The sequence below is a fragment of the Somniosus microcephalus genome, chromosome 8 (genome assembly GCF_052327205.1).
Source record: "Somniosus microcephalus isolate GS21.2 chromosome 8, FLI_Smic_1.0, whole genome shotgun sequence".
Classification (NCBI taxonomy): Eukaryota; Metazoa; Chordata; class Chondrichthyes; order Squaliformes; family Somniosidae; genus Somniosus; species Somniosus microcephalus.
In genome coordinates this window covers 267,189,687-267,213,272 of record NC_140994.1, presented here as the reverse complement: position 1 = coordinate 267,213,272, position 23,586 = coordinate 267,189,687, and the positions used below count along the sequence as shown (strand labels likewise).

Here is a 23,586-nt window from a genome sequence, read left to right as displayed (position 1 = left end):
ATTTTCAAATCAGTAATTGAACCAATTGCACTCTATGGCAGTGAGGTATGGGGACCGCTAACAAAACAAGAATTTGCAAAATGGGACAAACACCCAATTGAGATCCTACATGCAGAATTCTGTAAAAGTATCCTCCGGACTCAAAGGAAAACAGTAAACAATGCATGCAGGGCGGAACTAGGCCAATATCCATTAATAATCACTATCCAAAAAAGAGCCACCAAATTTTGAATCACCTACAAATGAGCAATCCCCAATGCTATCACTACGACGCCCTGAAATGCCAAGAACTGACCATAAAGAAGAATACCCTCAGTCAACTAGTCCTGGGACTCAGTGAAGTAACTACTAACAATACCCAGCCCCAGGACAGTGACAGGGTAACACAAAGAATTCGACCCAACACAATCGTCGCTAAGCAAAAGGAAAAATATCTGACATATTGGGCAGAAACAACAAAAACCCAAAGCAAACTCAATTGCTACTTGGCCCTAAACAGACAATACAACATAGCTGATTACCTGACCATGGGTAAAGGATAACAAACTGAGAAGAACCATGACAAGGTACAGACTTAGCGAACATAGCCTAGCGATCGAAAAAGGCAGACACAGGCAGACCAGGCTACCAAGAGAAGACAGGATATGCTCTCACTGCAGTCAGGGAGTAGTGGAGACAGAGATGCACTTCCTCACAGCCTGTGGAAAATATCAGGGCATCAGGGAGAATTTCTACCAAAAATTCTCACAAATATGCCCTGATTTCAGAAATCTGAATGACAACCAAAAACTCCCATTCCTACTGGGCGAGGAGAGGAGCTGTATAACACTGGCGGCACACTATGTTACAGCTTGCCATGAACAGAGGGACAACCAGTAAACTAAGAAAAGAATATATATAAACAATGCGAATGTATATTTATACACTCAGGGATATACCTGTTTATACACTGTATGAATAGAACTGCGTTTATGTGCTAAACCATAAATGTATTTTGATGCTTTGGCAACATAAGATGTAACTTATCATGCCAATAAAGCGATTTGAATTGTGAATAGTGGATGGAGAGAGGAGCTGGGAGCGGGGCAATGGATGGGGAGGGGGGAATGAATGGAGACGGGCAGAGCAGGGCTTTAGGGGACAGGGGGAGGAGCTATATGGGAATAGTGGGGCGACAGAGAACGGTGGATCGTGCTCCTTTTTCTCTCTTGCATTTGTCTACCCCTTCCCTTCTCACCCCCCCTTCCCTTCTCACCCCCCCTTCCCTTCTCACCCCCCCCTTCCCTTCTCACCCCCCCTTCCCCTTCTCACACCCCCCCTTCCCTTCTCACCCCCCCTTCCCTTCTCACCCCCCCCTTCCCTTCTCACCCCCCCTTCCCTTCTCACCCCCCCTTCCCACCCCCCTTCCCTTCTCACCCCCCCTTCCCTTCTCACCCCCCCTTTCCCTTCTCACCCCCCTTCCCTTCTCACCCCCCTTCCCTTCTCACCCCCCCTTCCCTTCTCACCCCCCTTCCCTTCTCACCCCCCCTTCCCTTCTCACCCCCCCTTCCCTTCTCACCCCCCCTTCCCTTCTCACCCCCCCTTCCCTTCTCACCCCCCCTTCCCTTCTCACCCCCCCTTCCCTTCTCACCCCCCCTTCCTTCTCACCCCCCCCTTCCCTTCTCACCCCCCCTTCCCTTCTCACCCCCCTCCCTTCTCACCCCCCCCTTCCTTCTCACCCCCCCTTCCCTTCTCACCCCCCCCTTCCCTTCTCACCCCCCCTTCCCTTCTCACCCCCCCTTCCCTTCTCACCCCCCCCTTCCCTTCTCACCCCCCCTTCCCTTCTCACCCCCCCTTCCCTTCTCACCCCCCCTCTCCCCCCTTCCCTCACCCCCCTTCCTTCTCACCCCCCCTTCCCTTCTCACCCCCCCCTTCCCTTCTCACCCCCCCTTCCCTTCTCACCCCCCTTCCCCTTCACCCCCTTCCCTTCTCCCCCTCTTCCTTCTCACCCCCCCTTCCCTTCTCACCCCCCCTTCCCTTCTCACCCCCCTTCCCTTCTCACCCCCCCTTCCCTTCTCACCCCCCCTTCCCTTCTCACCCCCCCTTCCCTTCTCACCCCCCCCTTCCCTTCTCACCCCCCTTTCCCTTTCTCACCCCCCCTTCCTTCTCACCCCCCCTTCCCTTCTCACCCCCCCTTCCCTTTCTCACCCCTCCCTCTCCCCCTTCTCACCCCCCCTTCCCCTTCTCACCCCCCCTTCCCTACCCCCTTCTCTCACCCCCCCTTCCCCTTCTCACCCCCCCTTCCCCTTCTCACCCCCCCTTCCCCTTCTCACCCCCCCTTCCCCTTCTCACCCCCCCTTCCCCTTCTCACCCCCCCTTCCCTTCTCACCCCCCCTTCCCTTCTCACCCCCCTTCCCTTCTCACCCCCCCTTCCCTTCTCACCCCCCCTTCCCTTCTCACCCCCCCTTCCCTTCTCACCCCCCTTCCCTTCTCACCCCCCCTTCCCTTCTCACCCCCCCCTTCCCTTCTAACCCCCCCTTCCCTTCCCTTCTAACCCACAATTCACAATTCAAATCGCTTTATTGGCATGATAAGGTACATCTTATGTTGCCAAAGCATCAAAATACATTTATGGTTGAACACATAAACGCGGTTCTATTCATACAGTTTATAAATATACATTCGCCTTGTTTGTATATATTCTTGTCTTAGTTTACTGGTTGTCCCTCTGTTCATGGCAAGCTGTAACATAGTGTGCCGCCAGTGTTACACAGCTTCTCTCCTCCCCCAGTAGGAAAGGGAGTTTTTGGTTGTCATTCAGATTTCTGAATTCAGGGCATATTTGGGAGAATTTTTGGTAGAAATTCTCCCTGATGTCCTGATATTTTCCACAGGCTGTGAGGAAGTGCATCTCTGTCTCAACTACTCCCAGACTGCAGTGAGAGCATATCCTGTCTTCTCTTGGCAGCCTGGTTTGCCTGTGTCTGCCTTTTTCGATCGCTAGGCTATGTTCGCTAAGTCTGTACCTTGTCAAGGTTCTTCTCAGTTTGTTATCCTTTACCATGGTCAGGTAATCAGCTATGTTGTATTGTCTGTTTAGGGCCAAGTAGCAATTGAGTTTGCTTTGGGTTTTTGTTGTTTCTGCCCAATATGTCAGATATTTTTCCTTTTGCTTAGCGACGATTGTGTTGGGTCGAATTCTTTGTGTTACCCTGTCACTGTCCTGGGACTGGTTATTGTTAGTGTTGTTAGTAGTTACTTCACTGAGTCCCAGGACTAGTTGACTGAGGGTATTTTTCTTTATGGTCAGCTCTTGGCATTTCAGGGCGTCGTAGTGATAGCATTGGGGGTTGCTCATTTGTAGGTGATTCCAAAATTTGGTGGCTCTTTTTTGGATAGTGATTATTAATGGATATTGGCCTAGTTCCGCCCTGCATGCATTGTTTACTGTTTTCCTTTGAGTCCGGAGGATACTTTTACAGAATTCTGCATGTAGAATCTCAATTGGGTGTTTGTCCCATTTTGCAAAATCTTAACATAGTAACATAGAGATAGGAACAGGAGTAGGCCATTCGGCCCTTCGAGCCTGCTCCGCCATTCAATGAGATCATGGCTGATCCTCGTCTGAGATCATAGCTGATCTTACCAGTTCAGTACCCCGTCCCCGCCTTTTCTCCGTAACCCTTAATCCCCTTAGCCTTCAGAAATATATCCAATTCTCTCTTGAAAATATTTATTGAATTAGCCTTCACAGCCCTCTGTGGCAGGGAATTCCACAGGCTCACCACTCTTTGAGTGAAGAAATTCTTCCTCATCTCTGTTTTAAATGATTTGCCTGCTATTTTTAGACTGTGGCCCCTGGTTCTGTGCTCCCTGGCCATTGGAAACATTCTCTCTGAATTCAGCCTGTCCAGGCCTGCCATAATTTTATATGTTTCGATGAGATCCCCTCTCAATCTTCTAAACTCCAGTGAGTACAAGCCCAAACTATTTAATCTCTCTTCGTAGGTCATTCCCGCCATTCCAGGTATCAGCCTGGTGAATCGCCGTTGCACTCTTTCCATGGCAAGAACATCCTTCCGCAGATGGGGCGACCAAAACTGTACACAATACTCCAGATGCGGTCTCACCAGCACCTTGTACAGCTGTAGTAAGGTATCCCTATTCCTATACTCGAACCCCCTTGATATGAAGGCCAACATACCATTTGCCTTCTTAATCGCCTGTTGCACCTGCATGCTCTCCTTCAGTGACTGGTGCACAAGAACACCCAGGTCCCTCTGCACTTCCCCATCTCCCAATCTATTGCCATTTAGATAATAATCTACCCTCCTGTTTTTACCCCCAAAGTGGATAACCTCGCATTTATCCACATTATAGTGCATCTGCCACGTATCCGCCCATTCCCCCAACCTGTCCAAATCGCACTGTAGCCTCCTGACATCCTCATCAGAGCCCACCCCTCCTCCTAGTTTAGTGTCGTCAGCGAATTTGGAAATATTGCATCCAATTCCCTGATCCAGATCATTTATATATATTGTGAACAGCTGGGGTCCCAGGACAGATCCTTGCGGCACCCCGCTGGTCACTGCCTGCCACTCTGAAAACGAGCCGTTTATTCCAACTCTCTGTTTTCTATCCGCCAGCCAGTTCTCTATCCACGTTAATACTTTGCCCCCAATCCCATGAGCCTTAATTTTGCATGACAATCTTTTGTGTGGAACCTTATCGAAGGCTTTCTGGAAGTCAAGGTACACCACATCCACTGGCTCTCCCCCATCTATTTTACCAGTTACTTCCTCAAAAAATTCCAGCAGATTAGTCAAACACGATTTACCCTTTGTAAATCCATGTTGACTCTGTCCGATCCTTTCCCCATTTGTCAAGTGCTCCGCTATTTTATCCTTAATAATGGACTCTAGCATTTTGCCCACAACCGATGTAAGGCTTACTGGTCTATAATTCCCTGCTTTCTCTCTACCCCCCTTTTTAAATATTGGGGTAACATTAGCTACCCTCCAATCCACGGGTACTGTTCCCGAGTCAATGGAGTTCCGGAAGATGATCCTTAGAGCATCTGCTATCTCCAGGGCCACCTCCTTAAGTACCCTAGGATGTAGTTTATCAGGCCCCGGGGATTTGTCGGCCTTCAGTCCCCTCAACTTACCCAACACCATATCCCTAGAGATACTAATTTCTGTCAGCTCCTCCCTCTCATTAGTCCCTATGTTTGCCGATATTCCTGGGAGGTTATTTGTGTCCTCCTTTGTGAATACAGAACCAAAGTATGAGTTTAATTGGTCTGCCATTTCCTTATTCTCCATTATATATTCTCCCGAATCGGACTGCAGGGGACCGACTTGGGATTTTACCAGTCTTTTCCTCCTGATATACCGATAAAAGCTTTTGCAGTCTGTCTTTATTTTTGCTGCAAGTTTACTTTCGTATTCTATTTTCCCCTTCCTGATTAATCCCTTTGTCCTCTTCTGCTGTATCCTGTACTGCCCCCAATCTTCCGGTCTGGTGCTTTTTTTTGCCAGTTGATATGCCCTTTTTTTTGATTTTATGCTGTCCCTAATTTCCCTCGTTATCCACGGTTGAGTCACCTTTTTAGGTTTATTTTTATGCCAAACCGGTATAAACATGTTCTGGAATTCTTCCATTCTATCTTTGAATGCTTGCCATTGTCTATCCACTGTCAATCCCCCCAGAAACACCACCCAATCAATCTTACCCAATTCCCGTCTCATACCCTCGTAATTCCCTTTATTTAAGTTCTGGACCTTAGTCTCTGATTCAATTTCCTCACTCTCCATCTCGACTGAGAGCGCGATCATATTATGATCGCTCTGACCCAAGGGGCCTCGTACAAGAAGATTGGTGATAAGTCCCTTCTCATTGCACAATACCCAGTCTAAAATGGCCTGATCTCGAGTCGGCTCCTCGACATATTGGTCCAGATAACCGTCCCGAAAACATTCCAGGAATTCCTCCTCCTCAGAATTTTTACTAATTTGGGTAGTCCAATCAATATGTAAATTAAAGTCACCCATGATGACAGCTGTGCTCTTATCGCACGCTTCTCTAATTTCCCTTTTTATGCCTTCCCTCACCTCCATATTACTATTTGGAGGCCTATATATCACACCCACTAACGTTTTTCTCCCCTTGCTATTTCTCATTTCTACCCATACAGATTCCGTTTCATCCGAGTTAATATCCTTCCTTTCCATTGCATTAATCCCCTCCTTTACCAGCAATGCTACCCCACCTCCCCTACCTTTTTGCCGATCCTTCCTAAATATTGTATATCCCTGGATGTTAAGTTCCCAGCCTTGCCCACCCTGCAGCCACGTTTCTGTAATCCCAATCAAATCATACTTGTTTACCTCTATTTCCACAACTAATTCATCCACCTTGTTCCTAATGCTTCTAGCATTAAGATACAAAGCCTTCAGGCTTGCTTTTTTCACACTCTCATTATGAATTAGTTTGGCCCTTTGTGTTTCTCTCCTTTGCTTATTGCTTCTCACCTTTCTACCATCTATTTCTGACTTCATATGACTTCCCTCTTTTCCACTACCTAGGTTCCCATCCCCCTGCCAAATTAGTTTAAATCCTCCCGAACCGTCCTAGAAAATATTACCCCGAGGACATCGGCTCCCTCACAGTTCAGGTGTAGACCGTCCCCTTGGTACAGGTCACTCCTCCCCAAGAACTGGTTCCAATGCCTCAAGAATTTAAATCCCTCTCCCTTGCACCACTGCTCAAGCCACGTATTTAGCTTATCTATCTTACTCTCTCTAATCTTATTAGCTCGTGGCACTGGTAGCAATCCAGAGATTACTACCTTTGAAGTCCTACTTTTCAATTTAGCTCCTAACTCCCTAAATTCAGCTTGTAGGACCTCCTCCCTCTTTTTACCTACATCGTTGGTACCTACATGTACCACGACAACTGGCTGATCCCCCTCCCCCTTCAGAATGCTCTGCACCCGCTCCGAGACATCCTTGACCCTTGCACCAGGGAGGCAACATACCATCTTGGAGTCTCGGTCTCGGCCACAGAAACTCCTATCTATCCCCCTTACAATTGAATCCCCTATCACTATAGCCCTATCCCTCTTTTTCCCTCCTTTCTGTGCAGCAGAGCCAATCATGGTGCCCTGAACCTGGCTGCTGGTGCCTTCCCCTGGTAAGTCATCTCCCCCAACAGTACCCAAAACGGTAAACCTGTTTTGGAGGGAGATGACCACAGGTGACTCCTGCACTACCTTCCTGCTTTTACCCTGCCTTTTGGTCACCCATTTACTGTCTGAGCTAGCCTTTACCTGCGGTGTGACCAACTCACTGAATGTGCTATCCACAACATCCTCAGCATCGCGTATGCTCCAGAGTGAGTCCATTCGCAGCTCCAGCGCCGCCATGCGGTCCGCTAGGAGCTGCAGCTGGACACACTTCCTGCACACATAGTTGTCAGAGACAGTGTCCCTGATTTCCCACATGGCACAGGAGGAGCATGACACGGGTCTGAGCTGCCCTTCCATGACTTAACCCTTACAATACCCTTTTATTTACTACGATTTAGCTTAATTATTGAATTCTACTTAGAATAAGTTTGTGAAAGTACTCACCAACCAGTCACCTACCTGTTTTCTGGTGTTGTATTTTCACTGCCGCCTCCTGTCCTGGAACCTTTTCCACCGAGGTTAGGCTCCTGAAATAAAATAAATTGAACCTACCTTTTCAACTTCCCCTAACCCCTAAAAGGTTAGAGGAGGTGGAAGGGTGGGAGACACTACACTGTAGTGTTTCGGGTTTAGCAACAGCTCCACCTATATAAGAGTTACTGGCCTCCTGCTCTCCCGACTGCACCAGCTGTGAAAGAAAAAGCCCGCGAAAGGTGAGCTTTTAAACTCACCAGTTACTGGCCTCCTGCTCTCCCGACTGCACCAGCTCACTCCCCGCTGCTGAGTTGGTACGCCTCGCCTCTCTCCGGTTTTTATACCGGTCTCACACTGCTCCCGACTGGTCTCGGGCCTCGCTGGTCGCCGGGTTTCCTGCCGAGCTCCTCCTCGCTGCTCCCACTGGTCCCGACTGTTGTGTTAGCGGTCCCCATACCTCACTGCCATAGAGTGCAATTGGTTCAATTACTGATTTGAAAATTTTGAGCCAAATGCTAATTGGGATTTCTATTTGGATTGATTTTTTTGATGGCATAGAAAGCCCTTCTTGCTTTCTCTTTCAGTTCATTCACAGCCAGTTTGAAGTTTCCTGTAGAACTGATTTTTAAGCCCAAGTATGTGTAGTGAGTGGTTTGTTCAATTTTGGTTGTTCCTACTGTGAAATTTATTTTGGGTCCCTGATGTTTGGATCTTTGCTGGAACACAAGGACTTTGGTTTTTTGGGGATTTATTGTCAGGGCCCAAGTCTGGCAGTACGACTCCAGCAGGTCCAGGTTCTGCTGTAGACCCTCCTTAGTTGGTGACAGCAGAACCAGGTCGTCTGCATAGAGGAGGAATTTAACCTTGGATTCATATAGGGTGAGGCCAGGTGCTGTAGATTGTTCAAGTAGTTTTGCCAATCCATTTATGTAAATATTAAAGAGTGTCGGTGAGATTGGCGAGCCCTGCGTCACCCCCCGCCCCTGTGGGAAGTATTTTGTTTGTTTGTCTCCAATTTTAACTGCACATTTATTGTTTGTATACATTGATTTAATTACATCATATGTTTTCCCTCCTACCCCGCTTTCGATAAGTTTCAGGAATAAACCGTCGTGCCAGATGGAGTCGAAAGCCTTCTGGAAATCTACAAAGCATGCGTAGATTTTGCTTTTGTTATGGTGAACGTGTTTGTCAATTAGGGTCTGTAGGGTGAAGATATGATCGGATGTTCTATAGTTTGGCAGGAATCCAATTTGGCTTTTACTCAAGACATTGTGCTCCTCAAGGAAGTTTATAAGTCTTTTGTTTATGATGCTACAGAATACCTTCCCCAGGTTACTGTTTACACAGATGCCTCGATAGTTGTTTGGGTCGATTTTGTCCCCACTTTTGTATCTGGGTGTTATGAGTCCTTTGTTCCAGATGTCAGGGAAATAACCGACACTCAGAACCAAGTTGAAGAGTTTTAGGATAGCTAGTTTCATTTTGTCGTCTGCGTGTTTAATCATCTCGTTTAGTATGCCGTCTGTCCCACAAGCTTTTCCTGGTCGCAGGTCCTTGAGTTTTTCAAGAAGTTCTTTTTCTGTTATTATGGCGTCTAGCGGGTTTTGGTTATCTTTTATGGCCAATTCAAGCTTTTCCAGTTTTTTGCGTATTTGGTGTTGCTCTGGTCTTAGTGTGTTTTTCTGGTATAATTTTTCAAAGTGGTTTACCCATGTGTCCCCATTTTGAATGGACAAATCGTCGTGTTGTTTTTTGTGTAGTGTTTTCAAGTTGTCCCAGAAACAATTGGAATCAATGGATTCCTCCATGGAGCTGAGTGTATTCTTAATATATTGCTCTTTTTTGGTTCTGAGTGTGTTTCTGTATTGTGTTAGTGTCTGACAATAAGTAAGGCGTAATTCCTCGTTTTCTGGATGTCTGTGTTTTTGGTTTGATATTTTTCTAAGTTTTTTCCTCGTTATGGCAATCATGGTCAAACCATTTTTCATAGTTTTTTGTTTTGGGTTTGTTCTTGCGAGCTTTCAAGTTTGCATTTGTTGCCAAATTATCAAAAATATTGTTTAGTTTACTAACTGCCCGGTTTACGCCTTCTTTATTGTGAGTGTATATGTTATCCAGAAAGGTGTCCAAGAGAGCTTGAGTTGATGCATTGCTAATTGTTTTCTGGTATTTTTCCGTGTCATTTTTGGCCTATCTGTACGATTTTTTGGTGTTGTACAGTTTACTGGGTTGTGTTTCTATGTTGTTTGTTTCTGTCTTTTTGAGGAACATAGTAATTTGATTGTGATCTGACAGTGTTGTTTGTGGTTTGACTGAATGCTCTGAAAGAGGATGGGTCTAAGTCTGTAATCATATAGTCTACTGTGCTGCAGCCAAGAGGTGAGCAATAGGTCGATCTTCCTAGGAGGTCTCCTATGAACCTACCATTGACAATGTACAGACCCAGGTTTCGACAGAGCTGTAGTAGTTGTTTTCCATTGGTATTTGACTGCTTGTCGCAGTTATGCCTGTATGGAAGGGAAGGGATGTCAAAGTGGTTATTCCCGAATACGTAATTGTTTCCCTGATTATTGGTGAAGTCTGGTTCTTCGCCCGTTCTTGAATTGAGGTCCCCACAGATCAACACATTCCCCTGGGCCTGGTATTGGATAATTTCCCCCTCCATGTTGGAGAAGGTGTCCTCTTTAAAGTACGGGTGTTTGAGATAATCTCCCTCTCAAGTTTGAGCCACATATGGTTTTCGCCCTTTTTTATAAATTTGATGTAATTCTTAAGTTCTGTTTTAAACCAGATCAGTATGCCTCCGGAGTCTCTGCCTTGGGTTACACTTGGTAATTTATTGGAGGGGACCACTAGCTCAGTGTACCCTTGGGGACAGCCAGTGTGTCCTTTTCCTTTATACCAAGTTTCCTGTAAAATGATAATATCTAGATCTTTAGTTTCTTCTATGAACTCTGTGGTCCTACTCTTCACTCCTAGCACTGAAGAGCGTAGACCTTGGATATTCCAGGTCGAAATATATAAGGATTTCATGTTAAGTTTGATCTTTTACTATGATAGGTTAAAGAGTGGTACGTGTTTGTCGTGTCTAAGTGTGGGGGAAAAAAAATCACCTCAGTTGTCCATAAAAGTTAATACAATTTGGTTACAGTTCTTTCTATTAATTAGTCCTTGATCCATAAGGCGGAAGTAGATGCTGCTGCACATCTGCTTATTGTCTCTTAATGGATTGTTTCTGTCTGAGGTATTGCGTACGTCCTGTGCATCTCTCCCTCTGTCTGGCTGGGGGCGGTCCTATTCCCCTGTGGGACAGGAGTGGTGCAGGTCTGATATTGTTGATCCTCTCTGGTCTCGGTTGGTGTGGTGGTGGTCTTTGTAGTGTTCCTGATATGTACCCCGCTGATCTCAGGTGGTCGGGGGGGGGTCCTCTTGGAGTCTGGGTATGGACCCGGTTAAAAGCGACGTCCTTCAGGGCTTTAGCAAAGATCGATATTCTTTGCCTTTGGATGTGGACGTGGTCGTAAAGACATTCCTCATCGAGGGTGGGGTGTTGGGCCAGGTGTACGTTGTGGTTTGATTTGCAGTCTCTTGCTATGCTGGCATTTATCTCATGAATTGTGTTGTTGTTGAAGTCTGTTCTCGGCAATATTGTGGAAACAGTGATTCTAGTGTTTGGAAATGTACTGCTTGCCTTCCTAATCATTGCTCTGAGCGATGTTGCTACCTCTTTCTGTTGGGTCTTTAGGTCATTTGTGCCCGTGTGTATTATTATGTGTTGGGGGGAGCCTAATCTGGCTTTGGTCAGCCATCCCATGGCTCTGTCTGTTGTTGGGCACCAAATCTTTTCTACTTTACTTCTAGGGAAGAGCTTTTTCCCCCATAGAAATTTCCCATTTGAGTCTGTGAGTATTACGACGTCAGCCTTGTTTGTGTTTACTGTCTGGTGGCTTTCGCCTGGACTCATAGTGTGTGTGCTGGGCTGGGGTGTCTGGTGTGTGCGTACCTCTTGTGAGCGGCTCGCTTGTGGTTCCACGGTGGTGGGGGAAGATTGCGAATCAGCATGCTGGTCGGTCTGTGTGGCACCCCTTGTATTGTGTGTCTGTTGCTTTTGTTCCGTGTGGGAGTGCAGCCGTTCCGTCCGGCTCTGTCTTGTCTTATCTCTAGCCTCTGGTTGCTGGTCTAATGGTGTTATCTCTCCTCTATGGCTCTCTTCTTTTTCCTGCAGCTCTTTCACCTGATTCCTAAGTAGATTCACCTGTTTCTCAAGTAGATTCAGCTCTCTCTTGTGTCTCTCCCTCTCCTGCTTTTGTTCGTCATTCAATTTGAGGAACTCCTCTCTAAGTTTCACCATCTCTATCTCTAATTGATTAAATTTATCTTTTGGTTGTATCTGGCTGTGTGATCCCTGGGTATGTGTCTGGTCGGCCCTGGAAGGCTCACTCACTTCCTGGCTAAGCTGGTCGGCCCTGGAAGGCTCACTCACTTCCTGGCTATGCTGCTCTTCTCTTGGTGAGCTGGGAATGGCAGGGGGACTATGTGTGGCTTCCTCCCTGGTAGTTATGCTGGGGTTTGTCAGTTGTATCGTGTGGCTGTGGTTCCCCGGGGTTAGTGTCTGGTTTGAACTGTGTGGCTCGTTCACCTCCTGACCAGGCAGATTTTCTCCTGGTAAGTTGTCAATGTTGGGGGGAGTGCGGGCCACTCTGAGGTTGTTCTTTCCCCTCGTAGTTAATCTTTTCAGTGCCCTGAAGGCCGTTGCAAATTTGTCGAGGTTGCACTAATATTGTTCCGGTATTGTACGCGTTGACAGTCGTGGTTGAACTGTCTCCTGGTGTGTTAATTTTCATTATGGACCCATTTGCGGTATTTTCTAGCTTAACACTGGTATAGTGTGATTTTATTGCTGTGATCCAAGCCGTTGGCTGATCTGAGTCGAAAATGAGGTTACTTTTTGTCCCATTGTTGTAACAGTCGGCAAAAAGAGTTTCTGGTTTTTCTCTCATCTGCTCATGCTTGATCGCTTTTATAGCTTTTTTTGCGGTGTTGGGGGGAATCTGGAAGCGGGGCTGTTGTGGATCTTCTGATTCGCTAATTTTTGGTAAAGTATTGTTGATCTTAGAATAAGCTTTTCTGGGGCCCCGGGTTTGGTGTTTCCCTCTCCCTGTTCGCGAACTTTCCCGGTCCCCCTCTCCGACCCCGTGGTCCCTGGGCCTCGGCTTCTGGGTTCACCCTTCTCAGGTCTGAGTCTGTGAGCCGCTGTTTCCCGGTGCCTTCGGGCTGTTCCCCTCCCCGCTGTTTCCCGGTGCCTTCGGGCTGTTCCCCTCCCCCTCAGAGGTCTCTGGGCCTCTGTCTCGGCCTGGCTCCTCGGGCCTTTCCCTGGCTTCAGTCTCCCTCCCTGGGCCCTGTACTCACAGTCTTGGTTTGCTTCTGGGAGCCTTCTGGTTGCTCCCCTTCTCCTCAGAGGTCTCTGGGCCTGGCTCCTCGGGCCTTTCCCGGGCTTTCTATCCCAGCCGCCGCTCGGGCTGTGCCTCGTTCGCCGTTCGGGTGCTGGACTGCGGCCGTCGCTCGGGTGCTGGACTGCGGCCGCTGATCGGGCCGTGTCTCGTTCGCCGCTCGGGCTCCCCGAGTCACCTCGCTCCGGCTGCCGCTGCGTCTCCGTGCGGCCTCCCCGATTCGCCTCGCCTCGTTTCCCGAAGCGGCCTCCCCGAGTCACCTCGCTCCGGCTGCGTCTCCGTGCGGCCTCCCCGATTCGCCTCACCTCGTTTCCCGAAGCGGCCTCCCCGAGTCTCCTCGCTCCGGCTGCCGCTGCGTCTCCGTGCGGCCTTCGCCGAGTCACCTCACCTCGGTTCCCGATGCGGCCGAGTCACCTCGCTTCTGCTGCTGCTGCTGTGGCCCCGTGCGGCCGCTGTTCTTTGGTTTGTATATTTCTTCCCTTATTTCTTTTTTGCTTTGGATTATTTTATTTTTTTTTTCTAATTTCCTCTGGTTTTTTTTTTCCTTTGGTGGTCTCTTTGGCGGTCTTTTCCTTCCTTACTTAATCTGGACTAAACTAAACTTAAACTTAACTAAACAAAACTAAACTAACTTAACTAGAACTAAATTTAACTTTAAAACCTTTTTAAACTTGAAATGAACCTTTTTTTCCCCCACTTTAAACACTAAAAACACTAAAAATTCAGCAGCCCATCTTCAGCGTGTGTATTCACTCTGTCTGGCTCCTCACACACCCCCCACTTCCCTTCTAACCCCCCCCTTCCCTTCTAACCCCCCCTTCCCTTCTAACCCCCCCCTTCCCTTCTAACCCCCCCTTCCCTTCTAACCCCCCCTTCCCTTCTAACCCCCCCTTCCCTTCTAACCCCCCCTTCCCTTCTAACCCCCATTCCCTTCTAACCCCCATTCCCTTCAAATCCCCTTCCCTTACACTTATCTATGAAGTGCCTTGGACCATTATTTATGTTAAAGGGGCAGTACAAGTTGCTCTAGTTCCTATCTTGTGTACAGCTCATACTAGGCCCAGGATTCAATAAGAGATTCCATCTCCGTATGGAAAGACCTTTTTATGTGAACGCAAGGCAGACCTGTTGAAGCAAAACACTGGCCGATTATGGAAATGATTCCAACACTGCTTTATTCAGCTTCATAGAATCACACAGCACAGAAGGAGGCTATTCGGCCCATTGTGCCTGTGCCGGCTCTTTGAAAGAGCTCTCCAATTAGTCCCACTCCTCTTCTTTTCCCCAATGCCCTGCAAAAATTTTCGCTTCAATTATTTATCCAGTTCCCTTTTAGGAACATAAGAATTAGGAGCAGGAGTTGGCCATTCGGCCCCTCGAGCAAGAATGGGAGTGTGTTGTGTTGACTTTCTGGCCTGTGGTTATGCCCCAGTTAAGAACAAAGAATATAAGAAATAGAAGCACGAGTAGACCATTCAGCCCCTCGAGCCTTCTCCGCCATTCAATAAGATCATGGCTGATCTTCGACCTCAACTCCACTTTCCCGCCCGATCCCCATATCCCTTGATTCCCCGAGAGTCCAAAAATCTATCGATCTCAGCCTTGAATATCCTCTGAGTGAAGAAATTTCTCCTCATCTCAGTCCTAAATGGCCGACCCCTTATCCTGAGACTGTGACCCCCTAGACCAATGTTCCCTCTATTATTTTGTTGGAGTGCGCGACCATTCAAAATACCGCACAGGCCCTTAACGGATGTGCAGTTTTTCGCATTGAGAACCCGGCTGCGCAGGAGGTGTCGAGAGCTGTACTTCCGCGCAGCTCAAAGGGAGCATTGCCCCAGGCTGTGAGTCTGAAAGTTACTATTGAACCTGCTTCCACCCGTTCAAGCAGTGCATTCCAGATCACAACAACTCGCTGCGTAAAAAAAAATCCCCCCTTTGGTTCTTCTGCCAATTACCTTAAATTCAGAACAAGTTTTTTTGCTTCATTCTCGGGATGTGGGCGTCACTGGCAAGGCCGGCATTTATTGCCCATCCCCAGTTGCCCTTTGAGAAGGGGGTGGTGAACCTCCTTCTCAAACTGCTGCAGTCCGTGTGGTGAAGGTACTCCCACGGTGCTGTTCGAGAGAGTGTGCCAGCATTTTGACCCAGCGACTATGAAGGGACATTGATTGTGGAATAATCAATTCTGATGGGCCAAATCGCCTCTTCTCGCTCAGCACTGTCTTGGCGCATGCCATGGCACAGAACCAACTCCTCGTCCGTTCCAGACCTGCCCTCCTTGTTTGTGGCAGTTCTCTGTCTCATCAGTCTCTGGCAGGGAGAGTGATCACGGCTTCCTACGGATGGAGTAGGGAACCAAATGTCATATTTCCAAGTTTGCTGACGACATGAAACTAGGTGGGATTGTGAGTTGTGAGGAGGATGCAAAGAGGCTTCAAGGCATTATAGAAAAAACAGAAAGGCAGAGTATTATTTAAATGGTGATAGATTGAGAAATGCTGATATACAAAGGGACCTGGGTGTCCTTGTACACCAGTCACTGAAAGCAAACATGCAGGTGCAGCAAACAGTTAGGAAGGTAAATGGTATGTTGGCCTTCATTACAAGAGGATTCGAGTACAGGAGCACGGATGTCTTACTACAGTTATACAGGGCCTTGGTGAGCCCACACCTGGAGTACTGTGTGCAGTTTTGGTCTCCTTACCTAAGAAAGGACATACTTGCCATAGAGGGAGTGCAGCGAAGGTTCACCAGACTGATTCCTGGGATGGCAGGACTGTCGTATGAGGAGAGATTGGGTCGACTAGGCCTGTATTCACTAGAGTTTAGAAGAATGAGAGGGGATCTCATTGAAACGCATAAAATTCTGACAGGGCTAGACAGACTGGATGCAGGGAGGATGTTTCCCCTGGCTGAGGGGTCTAGAACGAGGGGTCTCAGGATACAGGGTAGGACATTTAGGACTGAGATGAGGAGACATTTCTTCACTCAGAGGGTGGTGAACCTGTGGAATTCTCTACCACAGAAGGCTGTGGAGGTCAAGTGACTGAATATATTTAAGAAGGTGATAGATAGATTTCTAGACACACAAGGCATAAACGGGTATGGGGAGAGAGCGGGAATATGGTATTGAGATAGAGGATCAGCCATGATCATATTGAATGGCGGAGCAGGCTCGATGGGCCGAATGGCCGACTCCTGCACCTATTTTTCTATATTTCTATGAGTAGCCTGTAAAGATTGATCGTCACTTGTGGGGATCCAAACAATAGGGCACAAGGGCCTTCGGAACAACATCAAATATCCTGACATTTCAAAACTGTGTCGCAAGTCCTCTTCATTGCTAATTGGGTGGGAGGTCGGAGACAGCATGGATAAAGGGAACGCTCTCTGATTAGTGGGATCAGACTAGTGGTTTTCCCCAGGGATCTGTACTGGGGCCTCAGCTTTTCACCATATATATCATGGAAGGAGTTCAGCGAAGATTCACCAGGCTGATACCTGGGATGGCAGGAATGACGTATGAGGAGAGATTGGGTCGATTGGGTTTGTACTCGCTGGAGTTTAGAAGAATGAGAGGGGATCTCATTGAAACTTATAAAATTCTGACAGGACTGGACAGACTAGATGCAGGAAGGATGTTCCCGATGGCGGGGGAGTCCAGAACCAGGGGTCACAGTCTAAGGATAAGGGGTAAGCCATTTAGGACTGAGATGAGGAGGAATTTCTTCACCCAGAGAGTGGTGAACCTGTGGAATTCTCTACCACAGAAGGCAGTTGAGGCCAATTCATTAAATATATTCAAGAAGGAGTTGGATATATTTCTTAAGGCTAAAGGGATCAAGGGGTATGGGGAGAAAGCAGGGACAGGGTACTGAGTTTGGATGATCAGCCATGATCGCATTGAATGGCGGAGCAGGCTCGAGGGGCCGAATGGCCAACTTCTGCTCCTATCTTCTATGTTTCTATATCAGTGGTGGACGAAGGAACAGAGAGTTGGATATTCAGGTTTCCAGATGACACTGAATGGTTGAGGCGAATACTATAGATACATTTAAGGGGAGGCTAGTTAAGCATGTGAGGGAGAAGGGAATCGAGGGTTACGCTGATAGAGTTAGATGAGGAAAGACGGGAGGAGGCTCGAATGGAGCATAAAGGCCGGCATGGACTGGTTGGGCCGAATGGCCTGTTTCTGTGCCGTATATCCGATGTAATCCTATGAGCTAAGGGGCACAGTAAGTCGTGTGGATGGGAGCAGGAAGGTACAGAGGGATATAGACAGATTCAGTGAGTGCGCAAAATGGAGTTCAGTGTGGGGGAAGTGTGAGGACCTCCACTTTGGATTCAAAAAAGACAAATTGGAATATTTTCGAAATGGTGAGAGACTCGGAGCTGTGGAGGAGCAGAGAGATTTAGGGGTCCCTGTACACAAATCACTAAAGTCTAATGCACAGGTACAAAAAGTAATCAAAAAAGATAATGGAATGTTGGCCTTTATCTCGGGGTCTGGAATCCAGTTGTACAGAGCTCTGGTCAGACCCCCTCTGGAGTAACCACGTTCAGTTCTGGGCCCCGCCCCTCGGGAAGGATATCTCGGCCTCGGAGGGGGAGCAGCGCGGAGTCACCAGAGTGACACCGGGGCTAAAAGGGTTAAATTATGCAGACTGGTTGCACAGACTGAGCTTGTATTCCCATGAGTTTAGAAGATTGAGGGGCGATCTAATCGAGGTGTTTAAGATGATTAAAGGAGTTGATAGGGTAGAGAGAGAAACTATGTCCTCTGACGGGGGGGGTGGGGGGGGGGGGGGGGGGAGTCCAGAACAAGGGGCAGAACCTTAAAATTAGAGCCAGGCCGTTCAGGGGTGATGTCAGGAAGCACTTCTTCACACAAAGGGTGGTGGAAATCTGGAACACTCTCCCCCAAAAAGCTGTGGATTCTGGGGGTCAATTCAAATTTTCAAGCCTGAGGTTGACATTTTTATTAGATAAGGGTATCAAGAGATAGGGATCAAAGGCGGCTAAATTGATTGGACTTACAGATCAGCCATGATCTAATTGAATGCCCTATTCCTGTGAGCAACAGGCATCAGTATCAGGAAAATACTGGCATGGATCTGAAAATATTAATGTACAGCACAGAAACAGGCCATTCGGTCCAACTGCTCCGTGCCGGGGTTTACGCTCCACACCAGCCTCCTCCCACCCCTCTTCATCTCGCCCTATCATCCTCTATACCTTTCTCCCTCGTGTTTATCCAGCTTCCCCTTAAATGCATCTCTGCGATTCGCCTCAACCACTCCCTGTGGTAGCGAGTTCCACAGTCTCGCCGCTCTCTGGGGGAAGAAGTTTCCACAGAAGGAGGCCATTCGGCCCATCGTGCCTGTGCCAGCTCTTTGAAAGAGCTCTCCAATTAGTCCCACTCACCCCCTGCTCTTTCCCCGTAGCCCTGTAAATCTTTCCTTTTTAAGCAGAGATCCAGTTTCTTTTGGAAAGTTACTGTGGAATCTGCTTCCTTTCAGGCAGTGACTTGCTTTTTAACGTGCATTTTACTGACACGTTTAATTGGTATTGTCTGTTTTAGGTTAAAAAGAGCAAGAAGTGGAACTGCAAATTGTGTGGAGAAAAACAGTCAGTGCTGAAGGTGAGATTGCTGATTTTGTAGCACTGGGGCACAGAGTGAAGTAAGAACCTTCTTTGTACCAGAGAGGCTGCGTAATCCACTTTTATTGAAAAGTTTGGGGGAGGGGCGAGGTCCTCTATCAAAATGGCAGGAATGCCTGATTTTTCAATGACAGAATCTGACAGCACAGGAGGAGGCCATTCGGCCCATCGTGCCTGTGCCGGCTCTTTGAAAGAGCTCTCCAATTAGTCCCACTCTCCCTGCTCTTTCCCCACAGCCCTACAAATGTTTCCTTTTCAAGTATTTATCCAATTCCCTTTTGAAAGTTACTATTGAATCTGCTTCCACCGCCCTTTCAGGCAGCGCATTCCAGATCACAACGCCTTACCGTGTAGATTTTGTTTCCTCATCTCGCCTCTGGTTCTTTTGCCAGTCGCCTTAAATCTGTGTCCTCTGGTTATTGACCCTCCTGCCACTGGAAACAGTTTCTCCTTATTTACTCTTATCAAAACTCTTCATGATTTTGAACACCTCTATTAAATCTCCCCTTAACCTTCTCTGCTCTAAGGAGAACAACCCCAGCTTCTCCAGTCTCTCCACATAACTGAAGTCCCTCATCATGTTATTTAGTGGAATGTGATATCACTGGTGGGACTGAGGGGGTAAAACACACTGGGAATAATGAGCCTTCGACATTTCTCAAACAGCTAACGAGCCAGTTAACTCAAGCAAATGATGAAAAAGTTCCATAATCCAGATGGGGAGTGCACGCATTTGTGTGAGCCTCTGAAGAGTGTTCTAGACCTTTTTTCCTTTATTCCGAATGCCGCGAATGGGATCCAGAGACAGCAAATGGGATGATATGTTCCAGAGTGTGTGACATCCATGTCAGCCGTGGCTCAGTGGGTAGCACTCTCGCTTCTGAGTCACAAGGTTGCGGGTTCAAGTCCCACTCCAGACACGTGAGAACATAATCCAGGCTGACACTCCCAGTGCAGTACTGAGGGAGCGCTGCACTGTCGGAGGGTCAGTACTGAGGGAGTGCCGCACTGTCGGAGGGGCGGTACTGAGGGAGCGCTGCACTGTCGGAGGGGCAGTACTGAGGGAGCGCTGCACTGTCGGAGGGGCGGTACTGAGGGAGCGCTGCCCTGTCGGAGGGGCGGGTACTGAGGGAGCGCCGCACTGTCGGAGGGGCAGTACTGAGGGAGCGCCGCCCTGTCGGAGGGGCAGTACTGAGGGAGCGCCGCGCTGTCGGAGGGGCAGTACTGAGGGAGCGCCGCACTGTCGGAGGGGCAGTACTGAGGGAGCGCTGCACTGTCGGAGGGGCCGGATTTTGGATGAGATGTTAAACCGAGGCCTCGCCTGCTCTCTTGGATGGACACAAAAGATCCCACAGCAGTTTTTGAAGAAGAGCAGGGGTGTTCTCCCCAGTGTCCTGGGCCAATATCTTGGGTCAATTGACATCAATATAATAGATGATCTGGTCATTATCACGTTGCTGTTTGTGGGAGCTTGCTGTGCGCAAATTGGCTGCCGCGTTTCCTACATTACAACAGTGACCACACTTCAAAAGTACCTCATTGGCTATAAAACGCTTTGGGATGTCCTGAGGTGGTGAAAGGCGCTATAGAAATGCAGTTTCTCTCTCTCTGATTTTTCCCCATGATTAATGATTTGATGTGACAATCTCCCCAGGTGTATGGCCAGGGCTCGGGAGCTGACTGTCGACAACATGTACAGAAGCTGAACATGCTGCAGGGGGAGAGGATGCAGGCGATGGAAGCTGCTGTTTGGTAACCTCTCGTTATTTTCCGTCTGTCGTCTGGGCTAATTGCATAATTCATAGAATGATACAGCACAGCAGGAGGCCATTCGGCCCATCGTGCCTGTGCCGGCTCTTTGAAAGAGCTCTCCAATTAGTCCCACTCCCCCCTGCTCTTTCCCCAGAGCCCTGTAAATCAGTCCTCTTCATATACATGTCCAATTGCCTGTTGAAAGTTCCTGTGGAATCTGATTCCACCGCCCTTTCAGGCAGCACGTTCCAGATCTTAACAACTCTCTGTGTGAAGAAATTTCTCCTCATTTTCCCGTTAGTTCTTTTGCCAATTATTTTAAATCTATGACCTCTGGTTACCGACCCACTTGCCAGAGGAAATAGTTTCTTCCTACTTGCTCTATCAAAACCCCTCATAATTTTGAACACCTCAATTAAATCTCCCCAGCTTCTCCATTCTCTCCACAAAACTGAACTCCCTCATCCCTGGCATCATTCTGGTAAATCTCCTCCGCACCCTCTCCAAGGCCATGTCGTCCTTCCTAAAGTGTGATGCCCAGAATTGGCCACAATACTCATAGGATTACATAAGTTGGGGCCTAACCAGAAATAATCTTTTTCATTATCAATCTCTTCCAGACATGCTCGGGTCTGACTCCACAGGCATTAGCATCCCTCCCACTACATCCCTCCTTGCTGCGGCTAAGTTTGTTTGACTGTCCTCACCAAATAGCCGCACACCTGCACTGGATTCCAGCAAAGTGACCGGGAACCCTGATAGAGTAGACGAGAAGCATGAGCAGCCCTGACCGGGTAAGGACATAGAAACATAGAAGATAGGAGCAGGAGTAGGCCATTCGGCCCCTCGAGCCTGCTCCGCCATTCAATGCGATCATGGCTGATCATCCAATTTCAGTACCCTGTCCCTGCCTTCTCCCCATATCCCTTGATCCCTTCAGCAATATATCTAACTCCTTCTTGAATATATTTAATGAATTGGCCTCAACTGCCTTCTGTGGTAGAGAATTCCACAGGTTCACCACTCTCTGGGTGAAGAAATTCCTCCTTATCCCTGTCCTAAATGGCTTACCCCTTCTCCTTAGACTGTGACCCCTGGTTCTGGACTCTCCGGCCATCGGGAACATCCTTCCTGCATCTAGTCTTGTCTAGTCCTGTTAGAATTTTATAAGTTTCGATGAGATCCCCTCTCATTCTTCTAAACTCCAGCGAGCATAAGCCCAATCGACCCAATCTCTCCTCATACGTCATTCCTGCCATCCCAGGTATCAGCCTGGTGAATCTTCGCTGAACTCCTTCCATGGCAAGAACATCCTTCCTCTGATAAGGCGACCAAAACTGCACACAATACTCAAGGTGTGGTCTCACCAAGGCCCTGTACAACTGCAGCAAGACATCCTTGTTCCTGTACTCGAACCCTCTCGCTATGAAGGCCAACATACCATTTGCCTTCTTAACCGCCTGCTGCACCTGCATGCTTACCTTCAGCGACTGGTGCACAAGGACACCCGGGTCTCGTTGCACTTCCCCTTTTCCCAATCTATTGCCATTCAGATAATAATCTGCCTTCCAGTTTTTAACGGCAGGTTCCCCTCCTCAAGGACTTGAGTCGGGCTTTTAAAGCCATTTGGCAGCTTTCATGATGCGATAGCAAAATACTGCGGATGCTGGAAATCCGAAATAACAACAGAAAATGCTGGAAAAGCTCAGCAGGCTGGGCAACATCCGTGGAGAGAGAAACAGAGTCAACGTTTCAGGTCGAAACCCTTCGTCAGAACTGAGAGAAAAGGCAAGAAATGAAACAAAAGGCAGTCTGGGGGCTGGGAAATGGGGGAGGGGATGAAAGAAGAGACATAAAGAGATATTCAAGGTGAGACGAGATAGTAATAGGACAGGTAAAGAGACAGACAATGTGTCATGAATCAGTCATTCATGACAGAAAGACTTATGAAATAATACTGAGCGACCTGCGGGTGGCGCTGTCCAGGGAGAGTATAAATACTCGGGCACGGGCCCAGCTTGCGCAGGATATTCTTAACAGGAACTAGTGAAGGACACAACTAGACCTCCATGTTGTAAAACAGTTGATTAAAGCTTTGTTTAACGCTTAGTGCCTAGTAGTTTTCTTACATCACAATGGTTCTAGATGAAGTGTGAAATGCGCTGGCAGAGTGAAAGACAGGAGAGAGAAAAAAAAAGAAAAGTCACAAACCAAAAGTGGATAAAAAACACTTTCATGGTCAGTTTATCTGGTGCTATCCCACAAACTAGAGGGGAGATGAGGGGAAAATGTCACCCAGAGGGTGGTGGGGGTCTGGAACTCACGGCCTGAAAGGGTGTTAGAGGCAGAGACCCTCATCACATTTAGACAGTACTTGGATGTGCACCTGAAGTGCCGTAACCTACAGGGCTACGGACCAAGAGCTGGAAAGTGGGACTAGGCTGGGTAGCTCTTTTCCGACCGGCACGGACACGATGGGCCGAATGGCCTCCTTTTGTGTCGCAATTTTTCTATGAGTCTATGAAATCAGCAGAGTTGGCGAATCCAATTTCACATCTTGCCCTGGTGGGGTTTACACCCATCAGTACCTTTCCTTGTAATGTGGGGATTTTCTCTCTTTCTCGGGCAGGTCCATTGAGGAGCCCGCAGATTCCAATGATGGCTGCGATTCCCGAAGAGTTAATACGGCGAGTGAGCCGGTCAGGGAGATTGAAATGGTGGGACGGTTTCTCATTGACACATTTGCCCTGTTTGTGAGCCTGAGGCGGTATTGGAGCCTCGCAAAACCCACACCCCAGTCACCAATGTTCCCTAATTTCTTTCTTTCGCGTGCGGCCCCTTTAAATTTGTTGCGCGGTATCTTTTCCAGCAGCAACAGCTGGTGAGCGCGGCTGTGCGCCGTTGGGGGGGAACGTTGCCGGTCACTTGTAATTAGTGTTAGGCGTCCATCACTTTGAATATCAGCTGGAGGTATCATAAGAAATAGGAGCGGGTGTCTGCCATACCGCCCCTCGAGCCTGCTCCGCCACAGAGGCAGTTGAGGCCAATTCATTAAATATATTCAAGAAGGAGTTA

At 48.1% G+C, this 23,586-nt stretch overlaps 1 protein-coding gene across 1 annotated transcript in view; it reads left to right on the top strand.

Moving 5' to 3' along the window:
* The window catches only part of mrnip (MRN complex interacting protein), a 40,533-nt gene that overhangs the window by 5,974 nt on the left and 10,973 nt on the right, over positions 1–23,586 (top strand). Inside the window, exons 2-4 of the mRNA XM_085996043.1 lie at positions 18,680–18,739; positions 20,414–20,511; positions 23,141–23,228. Coding sequence (XP_085852169.1) covers positions 18,680–18,739; positions 20,414–20,511; positions 23,141–23,228 — 246 coding nt within the window. The remainder of the gene's footprint in view (positions 1–18,679; positions 18,740–20,413; positions 20,512–23,140; positions 23,229–23,586) is intronic.